At 38.1% G+C, this 15,321-nt stretch overlaps 1 protein-coding gene across 1 annotated transcript in view; it reads left to right on the forward strand.

Annotated features, from left to right (window-relative positions):
* The window catches only part of WDR49 (WD repeat domain 49), a 160,057-nt gene that overhangs the window by 81,245 nt on the left and 63,491 nt on the right, over nt 1-15,321 (forward strand). The window contains exons 8-9 of the mRNA XM_014588502.2: nt 3,859-4,023; nt 8,368-8,483. Of these exons, the coding sequence (XP_014443988.1) occupies nt 3,859-4,023; nt 8,368-8,483 (281 nt within the window). The remainder of the gene's footprint in view (nt 1-3,858; nt 4,024-8,367; nt 8,484-15,321) is intronic.

The following is a 15,321-nucleotide window of genomic DNA, read 5'->3' on the forward strand; positions in this document are numbered from 1 at the left end:
AAAACTGATGATTAGCATGTGCAGGCTCAGCCAGGTGGGCAGAGGAAGTGTGTGAGCAGCAAAAAGGGAGCGTGACTAATCCCTGACCAAATGTCCACATTGGGGATAAGTTATGGGGTGGATGATTAGGAGCTTCATAAACGTGGATAATGCCGGCCTTTAGAGAGGTAAAGAAGTCTTCTTGTATTTATTTCATTTTCCTTTTTATAGGGGGTTTCTATTAGGGCATACCCATCTTTTAGGGCTAAAATGCCTAGCACAGATAGGTGCTCAGTAAGTATTCTTTGAGTAGACCTAATAAAATCCTTCACAACCTTTAAATATTTCTTAAAAGACCATGATGAAAATTTTTACACATACTTGGAAAATGATGTTTTCAGTTTGTCTTTTCTTTTAAAGAATTATTTATTTATTTATTTTTATTCATTCATTTATTTTTAATTTGACTGACACACACACACACACACACACACACACACACATACATACAGAGGAAGTGAGAAAGCAAGCCACCAGGTCTGGGACTTGAACCATGGTCAGCCATGTGGGAATGTCCAGTGCCTTAACCACCAAGCCACTTGATGGTCACCATAGTTTGTCTTTAATGACTATTATCTAAAGTCCTGGGCTATAATGTGAAAAATGCGAAGTATGCTATAATTTAAAATTTTCATGTATACCTAAAATGTGGTTTCTAAAATTATGATTGTTTATATTCACTGTTGTTGGTGAAGGAAATGAAGATTATTTTTCTAAATTGATTTGAATATGTAAAGTGATAGGAGCCTAAGTAAGAAGTTAAGTGGATAAAGCTTCGTAGTAGCTCTAACAACTTTTTGGCCGTACTAGCCTGTGGTAAGTGTTGTACAACTAGTAGCTTATTTAAACTTCACAATGATGGTTGGACTAGTTCATGTGATTACGGATCACATGATTTACAGATGAGGAAATCAAGACATCGAGGAATTAAGTAATGTGTTTGACCTTGGTGTTCAAGGGCACACAATAGTGAGTCGGCTGCCATGCAGACCGCCGTGTCCCTAGCCACTCCACGTGTATGGCATGAACAAACTCAAATCAAAATGGTCAGCTACGTGCACCGCTCACTAGTGTCAGGCGTTTACTTCAGAGACCCAGGTCATCCACTTTATAAATCGTACAGTAGTGTATCAATGGCAATTACATATTTAAGGTAGTTCTGCTTTCACTGAGAAAAAAACTCCTAGGGAGTCTTGTCTAGTAAAATAAACTTGATACATTACTGATATTTGCTGGGACTGTTTATTAGAGATGTCCAAAATTTCATCTCCAGCTTGCCTCTTCATCTGATATCCCACAAGATTTGTCTCTTCAAATACTCTGCACTCGGGCTCCATTAAACACATGTATGTATTTTTTCATGCTTGGCTTATTCTCCAAATCCTCTTCTTTTTTAAGTGAGCTCTTAATCATCTGGAATACTATGCTGAAGTATAGGATGGCTTTATGATATGGTGACATAGACATCCCAGGATTCAAACCTCACAATGTAAGCTTGGGGACACTGCTCCGTTGATGAGAATCTTAATTTTATCACTGGCAAAATGATGGTTGAAACATCATTTTACAGTTGTTGTAAAGGTCAAATGAGATAGCGAACATAAAAGAGTTGGCATGTAATAAGTACATGTTTCTATGTTCAATCCCAGATCAATTAGAACCTTCTCTGTAAACCATGACGCTCCCCTCTCCCCTCCACATCCTAACCTCCACCCCCACACCCAGAGTGAATTTTGGATTTTCCTTTCTGTGCTCCCACAGCACCTGAGAGTCATAACTCTAAACCTGTAGCATCATTTGGCATTTATTTGTTTATTGTCTGTTTCTCCATCTAGAACAGCTGTTCTTAGCTTAGGCTATGGCGCTTTTTAAAAAATATCATTGCGTGGTCCAATTAAATCAGAGCCACTGGTCTGGTATACAGTAGTTGTTTTCAAAACTTCCCAACAGGAAGGGACTCAAAGAGAAAAATAGAGAGGCAAGACATGTCAAGGACCAGAAACAGAGGAGTTTCTGTTGACGACAGTGTGTATGACAGACAGTATGTTTAACTGGACCCGTGTGTAGTGTATGTACACTGGGAAAATTCATAGTACAGGCTGTGGTGGTGAACAGTGATTGAATGTATAAAATAAAATAATAATAATAAAACTCCTGTAAATCAAAACAAAAAAATGCTTCCCAGCTTGTTTTATGAGTCTAGACTATGGACTTCTTGAAAGCAGGGAGGATTTCTGGGTGACACTCCACTGCCATGGTGGGGAGCCTGGCTCAGAGTGGGTGTTTGGTGAATGCCAGGACAATGATTGCATGCATGGACACATGGCAGCCAGCTACCCAGTCCTCCTAAATGCAGAATTGGTAAGTTGGTAAGATTCAACCCATTTTATCAGAACCGGCAGATGGCGTAATGGCTGGGGTGCTGGGCTCCCATGTAGTCGATCACAGTTTGAGTCCTGGACTTGTGGCTTAAACTCACGCCAGGCACATGTGCGTGAGTGCCCAAGATCCTGAGAGGAGAATAGAGGAGACGCGATTGTGGCGTGGCCATCCCTGGGGGGTGATTTCATGCTCTCTGTCTCTCTCTTTCTGGTGACTGTACATGCCCTATAGCGAAAACCTCTCAAAAAAAAAAAAAAAAGATTCAACCCATTTCATTATAAAAATACAATATTTAAATTTAACGTATTCTTAATAAATTTACATTTATATAATAGCTATTAATACCTAAGCAGAAAGGGTTTTTGTTTCACTTTGTTGTAGTTTTTGCTATATGACATGTGTACCTGCTAGAGAGAGACAGAGAGGAGAAAGAGGGAAAGTGTGAAATCACCCCGGTGTGGGGGGGTGATGGTCACACCGCAATTGCTTCTCCTCCATTCTCCTCTCAAGACTTTGAGGACACACGCTCACCTGGAGTGTTTTCAAGCCACCAGGTCCAGGACTCGAACTGCTCAGCTGGCCACTTGGGATCCAGTCACTTTAACCTCCATACTCTCTGCTGGCCCCAAGCAGAAATGTTTTACATTTTCTCAAAATACAGTGATGTATTTATTATTTTTTATTTTATTATTTTGATTACCAAAATTATATTAGCCAGGTGGTTTTAGCCTAGAAATATCTTAAAGGGCGGCTAAATATTTCCAGCTAAAATTAGCAGTCAGCTTGCCACGGTAAGATTTCTCATGTGGACAGCTATGTGTAATCCTGTCCCTTTGAGCGTTTACGGTGTTGCTTTCTCTTGAAGTATATGGCAGATTTGTATTTAACCCGTGTCTTTTTGTTTTTAGTGGTGCATTGATACTTGTATTTAGCTCTGAAAATATACCCAGTACCTTGAGAAAAGAGAAAGCAGGGACTGATGTCATTAAAAGCAACAGCTCAAGCAATTTGTTGAAATTAACTTTTTCTCACGTGGAAGCTAGTGTGGAATAAAGCATTTCTTTTCATAGAGTAAACAGAATCAGAGCTGGACGGCGAGTAAAATCAGCTTCTTATCTAAGTGCGAAAGACGTGTAAGTCTGTTTTCCATGGGATTTGATTTCAGGTTGGCCTGTAGACACTAAGCTGAACAGTGGGTAGGGGAAGCAGATTGCTATCTTCTCTGATAAAGAGGATCATGACTTCATTACCTCAGCTCTGGCCTCGAAACTGAAATGTTATCGGCTTAACCAAAAGGAAGAAAGCATATTAGAAAAGTGTCAGTAACCGTTGAAGGAACTAAGGAGTGGAAATGCACCGGCGAGGTATTTTTATTGACAAAAAAAAGTGTGATTCTGGGACTATATTTAATTTCTCTACAATGTTATTTTCTCTTAGGTAATCAGCTCCGATGTGGGGTCTACTGTTTCCTTCTGGATGATAGACACTGGGCAGAAAATCAAACAGTTGACTGGTTGCCATGGCAATGCAGAAATTAGCACGATGGCCCTAGATGCAAACGAGACACGGCTTTTGACTGGCAGCACAGATGGAAGTGTAAAGGTGTGAGCACAGAGATACTTTTCCACCCATATATGAGGGGCTAAGACATACGTGCCAGGAGGCACAACTACAGACATGTCTGTTTGTGCCTTTTTGGCCTTGCGAGGAAAGAGATGAAGCGAGATACAAGCTCAATCACTCAAACCGTTTAAAAACAAAGCTGCTAATAAAATAAACCTCTGCAGAGACATGAATAAATGATTTTTCTGAATAAATTATTTAGACTAAAAACACAATTTGGCTTACTTATTTCAGAAAGCTTTTTCCAGTGCGCTGGATAGGGGACGACTTTGGGGAATCCGAGACCTGGATAATTTTCATGCGCTTCGGCTCATGGCTTTGGTTTTCTTTTCTCTGTAAAATGAGAAATCAGGACAACTTAAATGAACTTTTAAAAATGGCTTAGATGCACATTTGTCAGAAAATGAGGATTTAAAAAAATCAACCTATTTTTTTAATTTGCATATTTGTTAGATGAAGGTGAGATAGTGAACAAAGGTGATAGGAAAAACAACTATTATTGTTATGTATTATCTACCCTAAACTAACACTTATGCTTCTAGTCCTATTATTTTATAATTATGATTCATTTCTTCTGGGAGAAAGATACTATTTTACTTTGCAAAATGATCAAATACTCGTGCAAAACTAGAGACTTGCTATCGGAATTCATGCCCAGCAGTAAATCTTCTGCCCTTAGGCCCAAGGGTAATGACTGTCTTTGATTAGAGATGGTTTGTGACACTTTGAGGCACTTGAAGGCAGTTTAAGCTTTAATGCTTCTCAAGCCTATCATAACTGGGATCAAAAAGATATTAGACGAGCTTCCGTGGTGGGCTGCAGGATGCACTCGGGCTGCAGGGGAGGGTTGCAGAGAGCTGCCTGGCTGTGTCAGCAGAGTGTCCTGTAAGCTGCGGTCAAGTGCTCAGGATTCCCGCTGGCCATGGTCTGTATGAGGGAATACGATGATGGAAGTGAGAGTCTCTGGAAATCAGCAAACTTGCCTCTGGGAATGTTAACAGAATGAGGGTGAGCTGGACACTTGGGTTTAAGTCATCTTGAGAGCTGGGGAGATGCATGAAGGTAGTAGGACAACCCCAATCCCAACAATCTGGGTGAAATCAAAGAGAACTGTGCCCTAGGCCAAGTGAACAAGCCAGTATCTCTTTACCCATCAAGGGGTATGAAACTGAACTGAACAGTATAGCAAGTATAATGGGTTCTGTTTACCCCTATCTTGAAAAAGAACTGATCAGAGAGTCCAGGAGAAGGTAGACCTTGTGGAACTGTTTCTAAAAGGATCCCAGCTAAGGGACTTACGTGGAATTTGGAACAGTAGGGTCTTCGCAATACTTCTTTGCAGGAATTATTTTAGGTGGACTTGTTAAAAACCATCTTTAGAGAAAAGCAAAGTGACTCAGGTGGAGAGTATATACGCCTGTGAAGTCTAAACACGGGCCTTGACGTCTTAGAAGTTAATGTAAATTTAGTAGTGTAATCACTACTTTTGAAAGTGCATTTATCTCTATCATAATAGCGGAGCAGAAATCTGAAATCTGGCAACCTATGCATAGAAAACATAAATCAGAGTTGAGCTGCTCTCACCACGGTCTATGAAGAAATAAGTAAGAATGAATGACATTTTCCAGTCTCATTTATAATTTAAAATCCAAAATCAGTACGTATGTAATCAAAAACTTAAAATGATTGCTCTGTTTATCATGGTTCTGAAGAGTCTGTTTTTAAATGCATTCATACTTGAATAATTAATGTATATATACACAATTAAATTTTTGAAGTAGCTAAGAGATATGCAATGAAAAAACACCTGCTCCCAGCCCCTCCCCTGAGCTGCCAGTGTGACCGGTTTCTTGAGTACCCTTCCAGGCTGTAAGCGCTGTTTGTTTCTCAGTGACAGTCCTGTCTGTACACACTGTTCTGCAGTTTTGCATTTTTGTCTTGAACGTTGATTCACAGAGATGCACATAATAATAATTTTGTCTATAGTTTTTGCAAGCTTACTCTGATCAGGCACCATTCTAAGCACTTTACACACACACAGACGTGCACACCTATCATGCATACGTAAGGTTGGCTTTATTATCATCTAGATTTTACACATGAGGAAACTGATCCCAAAGAAGTAAAGCAACCTGCTCACAGGTCCACAGATGGTTAGGTCTTGGCAGAATCTAGAAACACAGAGGTGCTGCATTCCTAATGGCTACATTATGTGCTTCTGCAAAGACATTCCATATCCTGATCGTTAGTTCCTTACTAATGAGCAATTAGACCACTCAAATTGTTTGCTTTTGTAAACAATGCTGCCAAAATATGCCATTCCACACATGTGAATGTATCTGTGGGATGCTTTATAGAGGGTGAAATTTTGAGTTAAAGGGTTCATGTATTTTAATTTTGATAGGTAGTGCCAATTTGCCCTCTGCACATAACATGCCAACAATGTTTGAAAATAGAGCATAGTTTTAACTGCTAAAGATCTAATGATTGTATTATTATTTCTTCAAGTATACCTGCTGGGACCTAAGTCCTCACCTCACTATCTGAGAAGGTGAACTAGAACTGCTTATGCACTCTATAAGAACAGACCTGGCATGCATTATCAGCAGGGGGTTTTATCAGAAGATAGAAAACACAGTAATTCTTTACTGTTTCAGACTCTATGTCAAGTATTTAACCCTCTATGCAAGCTGGAAGGGTAAGATTCCTGTGTTGTAAATGAGAAAACAGAAATTTTGAGAGAGACACAGAGAAAGAATCAAGATTTCAACAGACTTCAAATATGGTTCTTAATGATTTTATATTTTCTTTGCTTTAAAAGTACACTTAAATAATTTTTATTTAAATAATAATTAAAACTACACTTATAAATAATTTATAGCTTTGAACCAGGTATTGTTAAAACAGACAATTACAAACAGAGTCAGAGAGTTTATATACTTGTAAATGTGTATGAAAAACAAGGTCAGATTATTCTACTCTCATACTCAATACAACACATACCTAAGGTCATTAAAATGTGCAGGTGGATTTTTCTCCATAATAATCAATTTTGCAGTGACTTATCCAAGGGGCACCATCTGGGCATCCTCTAATTCAATTAGATTCTGACACTGTATGTGGAGATAGCTTCAGACCTCATGAGTTGAGGGGCTCCATCCCACAAGACTACTCCATATATAAGGTGCCAGTTCTAGCCACAAGACTAACCCCCATATCAGATGCCGGTTGCAAGCCCCGTGCTGTGACCTGTGCCTCTGACTGACTAGCTAGGGTTCCTGAGACCCTCTCCTTGGGCTCAATTAATTTGCTAGAGCAGCTCACAAAACTCAAGGGAACATATTTATCCATTTATTATAAAATATATTGCAAAGAATACAGATGAGTAGACATTATGGAATAGATATGTTAGGCAAGGTCTATGAGAAGGGTGCAGAGATTCCAGGCCCTCTTGTGAAGTACCACCCTCTAGGAATCCATGTTTTCAGCTATCAAGAAGATCACTGATACCTGTCCTTTTGATTTATTTTTAGATATTTATTTATTTATTTTATGAGAGAGAGAGAGAGAGAGAGAGAGAGAGAGAGAGAGAGAGAGAGAAAGAGGAAAAGAGGTATGAAACCGATTTTTTAAAAGGGTCTCAACATGTTGTAATCCTCTTGCCTCAATCTTCCAGAGAGCTAGGACTACAGGCTTGTGCCAGCTGTGTTGGCCTGTTGCTGATGGTTCAGGAATAAAACCCAGGTAGACCATCTTGCCCCAGCCTCCGAGTAGCAGTATGTGCCATGGTGGTTGAGGTCTCTTTTGGACTTTTTGTGGAGGTTTCATTACTCCAGTATGTTTGGTTATATCACCAGCCATCAGTGATCAGCTCAACTTTGAGCCTTGCTCTCCTTCTCAGGTGCTGGAGGTTGGGGAAAGAGGGGCTAACAATACTAAGTCTCTAATCATAGTCTTAGAGCTTAGTCTCTTCCGTGACCAGCGCCCAGCCTTAAGTTATGTAGGGACTTCCAACTACCAGTTGTCTTATTAACCTCCAAATGAAACTCATCACCCCAGAAAGCTCAATCATTTTAGGAGCTGTATATCAGAAACTGAGGATGAAGAACGAATATATTTTTCATAATACCAGAAGAGTAATAAATATATTCTTAATGGGAATGGCAAGAGGATTTTCTTGAATTGTTACATATCTTAGATGAATCAACTCTAGGTCATAATATAAACACAAAAGTTTAAAATAATTCTATTACACTGTTTTGTTTTACAGATCGTACATTTTCCTTTCCTGTCTCAAAGGTAGTCCAAATTTTTCTCTTAAAGGTCTGGGACTTCAATGGATACTGTCACCACACGTTAAATGTCGGGCAAGATGGAGCTGTGGATATTTCACAGATCCTGGTTCTTAAGAAGACGATACTGGTTATAGGCTGGGAGAGGTATGATATGCTTCATGCAAAACTATATCAAGGTAGAAGGAGAATGCTTTTCTATGAATCAAAATCCAAAAGTATTAAGGATGTAGAAATCTTGACTGGTTCTGAGTCTTCAACTTGCTCCGTTATATTATTATTATGACTTAGGTGAGTGAAACTCTAGCTGGAATTGACTAAAGGCATAGTGAATAAATTAGGATAAGATTATTAGATTACATTGCTTGGGTGGCTTTGAGAAGTATTACAAGGCTTTCTTCTGGCTTTGGCAATTTGAATGTCTTTCTATTTTATCATTTCAGATAAAGATGTGACACCACTTTCTGGGGTGCAGAAGATTCCTACACTTTATAGTCAGTAAATTCTTAACTGTAAACTGCAATCCTCCATCTGTAAAGAAAGTTCATTCCTTCTTCTCTTGTTACTTATTTTCAATTGCGACATAAGAGGGGAATAGCCCACTGAATTCTGTTAATACCTCCTTTATATCAGTGCAGAAAAGAGCCTTTCACAACCCACTTACTCTTCCCAAGGAGCAATTCTTCCATTTCACTATAAAAAAGAAAATCACTTTTGTTTCTAGAGAGAACTAAGGAATCATAGACAGTGTCTTTTCTAGGGTATTGTATAAATGCTAAGAAAATTAAAGTGTGACTTGGATTGAAAATACATTATCCATAAATTCAACAGTTCACAAAATATTACTCTCATAGGTAATTTGCCCAACATTATTTACTATAGAATTATAATCTCAATGGTCTGAAGCTAAGATTAACCCAGATTTTATTCCTAGAAAAGCAACTGTATATATTTAAGATTTTTATCTATCATAAGAAAGACTTTTCTAAGGCAAATGTGCATTTACAGATTGGCAAACAGAGTGCCACATGCTATTTCATCCTCAAGCACAATTTGACAATAAAGAAAGTATAGTCTAGATTACTCTTCTTAATACTAAGAATTAATTCAATCATCCTCACCTTTGAAGGACAAGACTTCTTCACATCCTTGAGAGTTATCCTGATCCATTATCAGTTCACAAGCACTGTAACTGTCTATGGCCTAACGATCCGTAAAATTAGGCTATGGTGACGATTTGCTAATTACCATGGTGAGGTAGATGTGTTGTATCCTGCCAATCCAATTTAAACTGTGAACATAACAAAAAGGAACTCCAAAAATTAAAATGAATTAAAATATACTGGTAAGTCATCATTTGGGGATACCATTTTCTTAATTTTTTAAGCTATCCATAGTTAGAAATTAGTATCAACTTTAAGCTCTTTTTTCTCTCTCACAAAGAAAATTCCAAAAGATGGGGTATATAGTCACCTAAAAGTGGTTTAAAGGAACATCTGATATTCTGACCTACATTGGTAGGGTAGCACTTTCTACAATCTTAAGGAGGAAGCTTTGGGAAGATCAAATTAAGAATGAGAATAGTTATCGCTCTTTTCATCTTCTTACATCTTTTCAATCTTCCTTACAGTTGTCAAGACTTGGTTCCCTTAGTTGAAATTGAAAATTAAATCAGCGCGTTCTCAGTTATGTTATCTCACTCTTATATTAGGAAAAATTATATTTCCTGGGGCCAGCAGGTGGCATGGAAGTTAAGGCACTGGATCCCACATGTCCAACTTTGCAGTTTGAGTGAGTCCCCACTTAGTGGCTTGAAAATCATGCTGGGTGTGCAGGTGTGCATGCTCAGAATCCCATGAGGAAAATGGAGGAGAAGGAATTGTGGCGTGGTCATCCCCCTTGGAGGTGATTTCTCACTTTCCCCCTCTCACTCTGTCCCTGCCTCTCTCTCTCTGATGAGTGCATGCAAAAACAAACAAAAATTATATTTCCTAAGTCAGAGGGTTCATGTTAGGATAGATTTTGCAGACACCAATGAGACCCTTTTTCCATGAGCTATTTAACAAAAGAGCCAAGAAGACAGGCAAGTGTTTGATTATCATTGGGAAAAGATGGACTAATAAGTCAACTCCCTAACTTTAATGCTCAGAAAAGAAATAACTAGAAGACTGATAGAAAGCCTGTTAAGCTTTCTTAAAATCCTGCGAATGCTAGATAGGTTAACTTCAGGCTCTATCGAAATGCAGAGATTAGTTTGGTAATTTTTCCCAGGATGGAATAGAAATTGCACTTATTGAGTGAGTCACCTAAATATGCCATCTGATTTATTTTATTTATAGTACTCTGCAGTGCTAGGCACTTTACACACATTATCTAATTTAATCCTTACCTTCATCTTAAAAGATAGATAATACTTCATAAATCCCGCAGATCTCTCCTATCAGCTCTTATCTCTCTAAATAAACTTATCCATTTGTTGGCTGGACATGTCTAATTACACTTTCAAACTCAAAATGTTCTGAACTAAAATCATTATTTCTCTCTCTTTTCTTTTGCCGTAGGGTGTAAGCACTCACCAGAGAGAAACAGAGAGACAGTGAGAAGGAAAGTGAGAAAATACCCCCCGGGGGGATGGCCATGCTGCAATCCCTTCTCATCCATTCTCCTTTTGGGATTTTGAGCACTCACACACATGGGCCTAGCGTGATTTTCAAGGCGTCAGGTCCGGCAGTCAGCCATGTGGGAATCCAGCACCTTAAGCACCACGCCACCTGCTGGTCCCTGTTCTCCTTTATAAACCTGCTTCTTTCCTTAGATTTGGAGCTTCCGTTCATTATAGAGACCTTCATTTTCACTTAACTAATTCATACAACCAAGTAGTTACTAAGTCTTATCTATTTTATATTCTAAATGTTTCTTAACCCTGATCCCATGACTACTGCAACTATATTATTCAGAGCATTATTTCCACTTAGACAGAAGCCACAATCTTTTAATTTGTACTTTCCTTCAACAATACCCACTTTCCACCACCTCAATAAATTCTGCACACTTTACGATTTCTACAGTAAATTCTATGTTGGTTCTTTACATATTTAAAAGCTTTCAGAGTGACTACAGAATATCTCAGCTCCCTCTGGCTTAGCTCTATTCTTCATTCTCTAGTTTCATTTTCACTCATTCTTGTATATATTCTAAACGCTATCAAACGGCAACCTCAGTGTTCCCATAAAACCCACACTGTTTCACACCTCCCTGCCTTCAGTCTCTCCCCTTGTCTAGAAATCCCTCTCAGACTTTTCATGTGGCTGACATTTATTTCTATTTCAAGATTGCTTCAGATCTTCACTTTCTACCAGGATATTTTTTTTTCCTCCCAGGATAAAACTATGTCCTCCTTTGTCTTTGTACTCTCTAGCTTCTTTCAAATTATTTAACATATATATATATATATATGCTTATTAGATGCTTACAATTTGTTGAATAACTTAATTAAGGTGTGTTGAATAGACAGGAAAATTGAGGATTGGAAAGATTCATTGCCTTCAGTTATATTCTCAGTAAGATGGAAGCAGTGTAGATATTTAAATGTATTATTTATTTACAATAAACCAAAGGTAATCTAGTGTACAAATGGTAAATAATATAAATCCTTGTTTGCAAGGGAGGCTTAACCAGATTAAGGAGCCTAGCTAAGTTACAAAGCTACTAGGCAGCTAAGTTACAAGCCTATGGTAAAGTCTAGGTTCTTCCAGTCACTCCTGAGTAGGCTGGTTGCAAATGAAGTCAAAAATCATTGGAAGACAACTCTGTGAGTGTGTCTGTGATACATAAGTAAATATACATTTCATATATATATTTAAAGTTTATGTCTTCCATGAATTAGAGAGAGAGAGAGATAGCACCCCCAATTGGGTCCTCATGCCATGGTCAGCCAAGGTCATGGGTACACACATGTGTCTGAGCCAGCATGCACAGAGAAATCTCAGGATAGGGATCTGGGGGCCTTACATTTGGAACATTTAGAAATACATGTTACTGTTGTGTCCCTGCAGCAGATCTGTGTATTTTTAAACAAGTAATTTAGTAGATTGGTCATTTGAGTTGAAGCTAATGAGTCAGTTTTGCACATGTGAAGAAAGACACAAAAAGCATGTATTGTCAACTTAACAATGCCCCAAAGATCTAGCCTGTCATTTTCCCCCTTCTCCTTTCTACACATATTTTTAGGCTCCACATCAGTTAAAAAGCATTGAGTTAGTAACTATGGTAGAATACATGTGAAGAATGGTGGTTCCTGTTTTTGAAAGCCCCACATTTTAATTGGAGAGTCAACACAGACTAGGCAGGACATGTTAAATGTCATGTTAAATGGTTCAAGTTAAAATGAATTAGAGGGTCAGCTGGTGGCTTGGTGATTAAGGTAGCAGGATCCCATACAACTGATTGTGTGGTTCGAATTCCAGACCTGGTGGCTTGAAAATCATGCTGGGCATCTGTGTACACGTGCCCAAAATTCAGAGAGGAGAACAGAGGAGATGAGATTGTGGCATGGCCATCCCCCCTGGGGGGGGTGCTTTTTGTCTTCCCCCCTTTCTCTCTCTGGTGAGCACACGCATCCTATAGCAAAATTAAATTAAGAAAATGAATTACAGAGTCCATGTTGGTTATCTTGAAATATGTCATTCATAGCTGAAGAATTTTTCTTTCAGAAAAAAAAAAAAAAAAACAAAACAAGCCTACTGGGCATGCCCAAGATCCAGACAGGAGAATGTAGAAGGGAGTATGGCATGGCCATCCCCCTGGGGGGTGATTTCTCACTTTCTGTCTCTCTCTCTGGTGAGCGCACACACCCTATAGCAAAAAACTCTTAAAAAAAAAAAAGGAAAGGAAAAAAGCCCAAATTCAGAACTGTTAGAAATGTTTCAAATTATTTTCAGTGAAATGTGCTTGACAACAAAGTTGTTTTTGTTTTTAAAACAAAGGGGTCAATTTTTATAATTTCTGATTAAATCTCTTACAATATTTATGTTGGTAAAATTAAATGAATAGTTAAATAATTACCTTTGCATTTGTTCACAATAAGCATGTAATATAGGGACCAGCAGTTAGCGTAATGGCTATGTTGCTGGACTTCCATGTAGTCGACCGCGGTTCGCGTCCCGGACCCGGTGGCTTAAAACTCACACCGGGCACGTATGTGTGTGTGCCCAAGATCCCGAGAGGAGAATGGAGGGGAAGGGATTGAGGTGTGGCCATCCCCCCTGGGGGATGATTTCTCGCTTTCTGTCTCTCTGTCTCTGTCTTTCTGGTGAGTGCATGCGCCCTATAGCAAAAACCTCTCCAAAAAAAAATAAAATAAGCATGTAATATATACACTTCTAATAAGATCAAATAAATATTCATAGTGGCTTATTTAAGATTTTTTTCTGCTCTAATATCATGTGATTTTATATTTTCAATTCACTAAAAAAAATGCCCAGACTCTTAATTTCCTTCAAATTTCCCCCTTTTTCTGATACAGGAGAAATCTCTGTTTATATCCCCCAGCTTCATGGAGATATAATTGATGAACAAAACTTGTATATATTTAGAATATACAATGTAACATTTTAATATATGTACAAATTGTGAGATGATTAAATCAAGTTAAATAACATATCTATCACCTTATTTACTATTTTTGATGAAAAATCTGTTTTTTAATATTTTGACTTTATTCATTATTAATATTACTTTTTTATTTTTAATTAGACCAGAGAGAGATGGGGAGCGAGAGAGACAAAGTAAGAAAGCAATCTGCCAGGTTCAGGACTTGAATTATGGTCAGCCATGTGGGGGTCCAGCTTTTAACTACTATGCCCAAGAAATCTCTGTTTTTAAAGACTGTATCTCCTTTAAAAAATCCAGACATACAAGTACTAAAATAAGACTATGTCATATAATTTTTAAAATTTTAAAATTATTATGACTGAGCTCTGTAGAAAGTAGGTGACTAATAAATAATTGTTGATATAATTTGTGTTTAAAAGTAGTTTTAGATGCAATGAGATTAGAATTTGAATATACTCAAGAATAAAGCTTATATATCACATGGTATTATTATTTTTTTTGGAGAGAGATTTATACTATAAGGTGTGTGCCCTTGACAGATGGAAACAGAGAGAGAGAAAGTAAGAAGTCATTCTCCAGGGGGGATAGCCATGCTGCAGTCCTTTCTCCTCCATTCTGCTTTGGGGGCTTGGGGCACACACACACACACACACACTTGGCTAGCATCAGTTTCAAGCTGCCGGGCCTGGGACTTGAACCATAGTAAATCATGTGGGAATACAGTGTCTTAACCATTGTGCCACCTTGTGGCTCCTTAAATTCTTAATACTTTTCAAACTCTCTGAAAAATAGACTTGGGCTCTCAATTTCCCCCCATCACCTACATGATTGGATTGGTATCTATTATTACGACCATGCTGGAGTTCAGGAGGGCAGGTATGTTTGAATTTCAGAAATAATCCTCAAACCTTGTCCATGATCATTTCCATGCCCCAAATTTGACTTTACATATTTTAGGGAAAAAAAATACAAATGAAGTGATTTATACAGAATTCACTTTCTACTTTTGAGATATTCCTTTTGAATCTAAAAAGCAACGAATCAAGCTTAGTAAGAACTTACGATAATTGAACTAACGACATAGGAACAGTTAAACCCTGAGGAAACAAATACTTGATTGTGTTCTTGTGTTTTTGTCCACTACAATTTCTATATAATAACTTCTGTCAAAATGTGATTCTCCTAGATCATTCATTCAGAGAAAAGAGGTTGATTTTGTTAAACATCTTTTTTGTATATTTCTTTCACTTGTCAGACAAACTAATTTTGTTCTTACTGAATCGGTCATCAGATCTAAATGCTAAATTATACAGTAATCATCTTTGCAGGATGACACGATGCCTCAGGAACACACTCAGGTTTTCAAATGTGA

The sequence above is a fragment of the Tupaia chinensis genome, unplaced genomic scaffold (assembly GCF_000334495.1).
Source record: "Tupaia chinensis unplaced genomic scaffold, TupChi_1.0 Scaffold000281_1, whole genome shotgun sequence".
Lineage (NCBI taxonomy): Eukaryota > Metazoa > Chordata > Mammalia > Scandentia > Tupaiidae > Tupaia > Tupaia belangeri.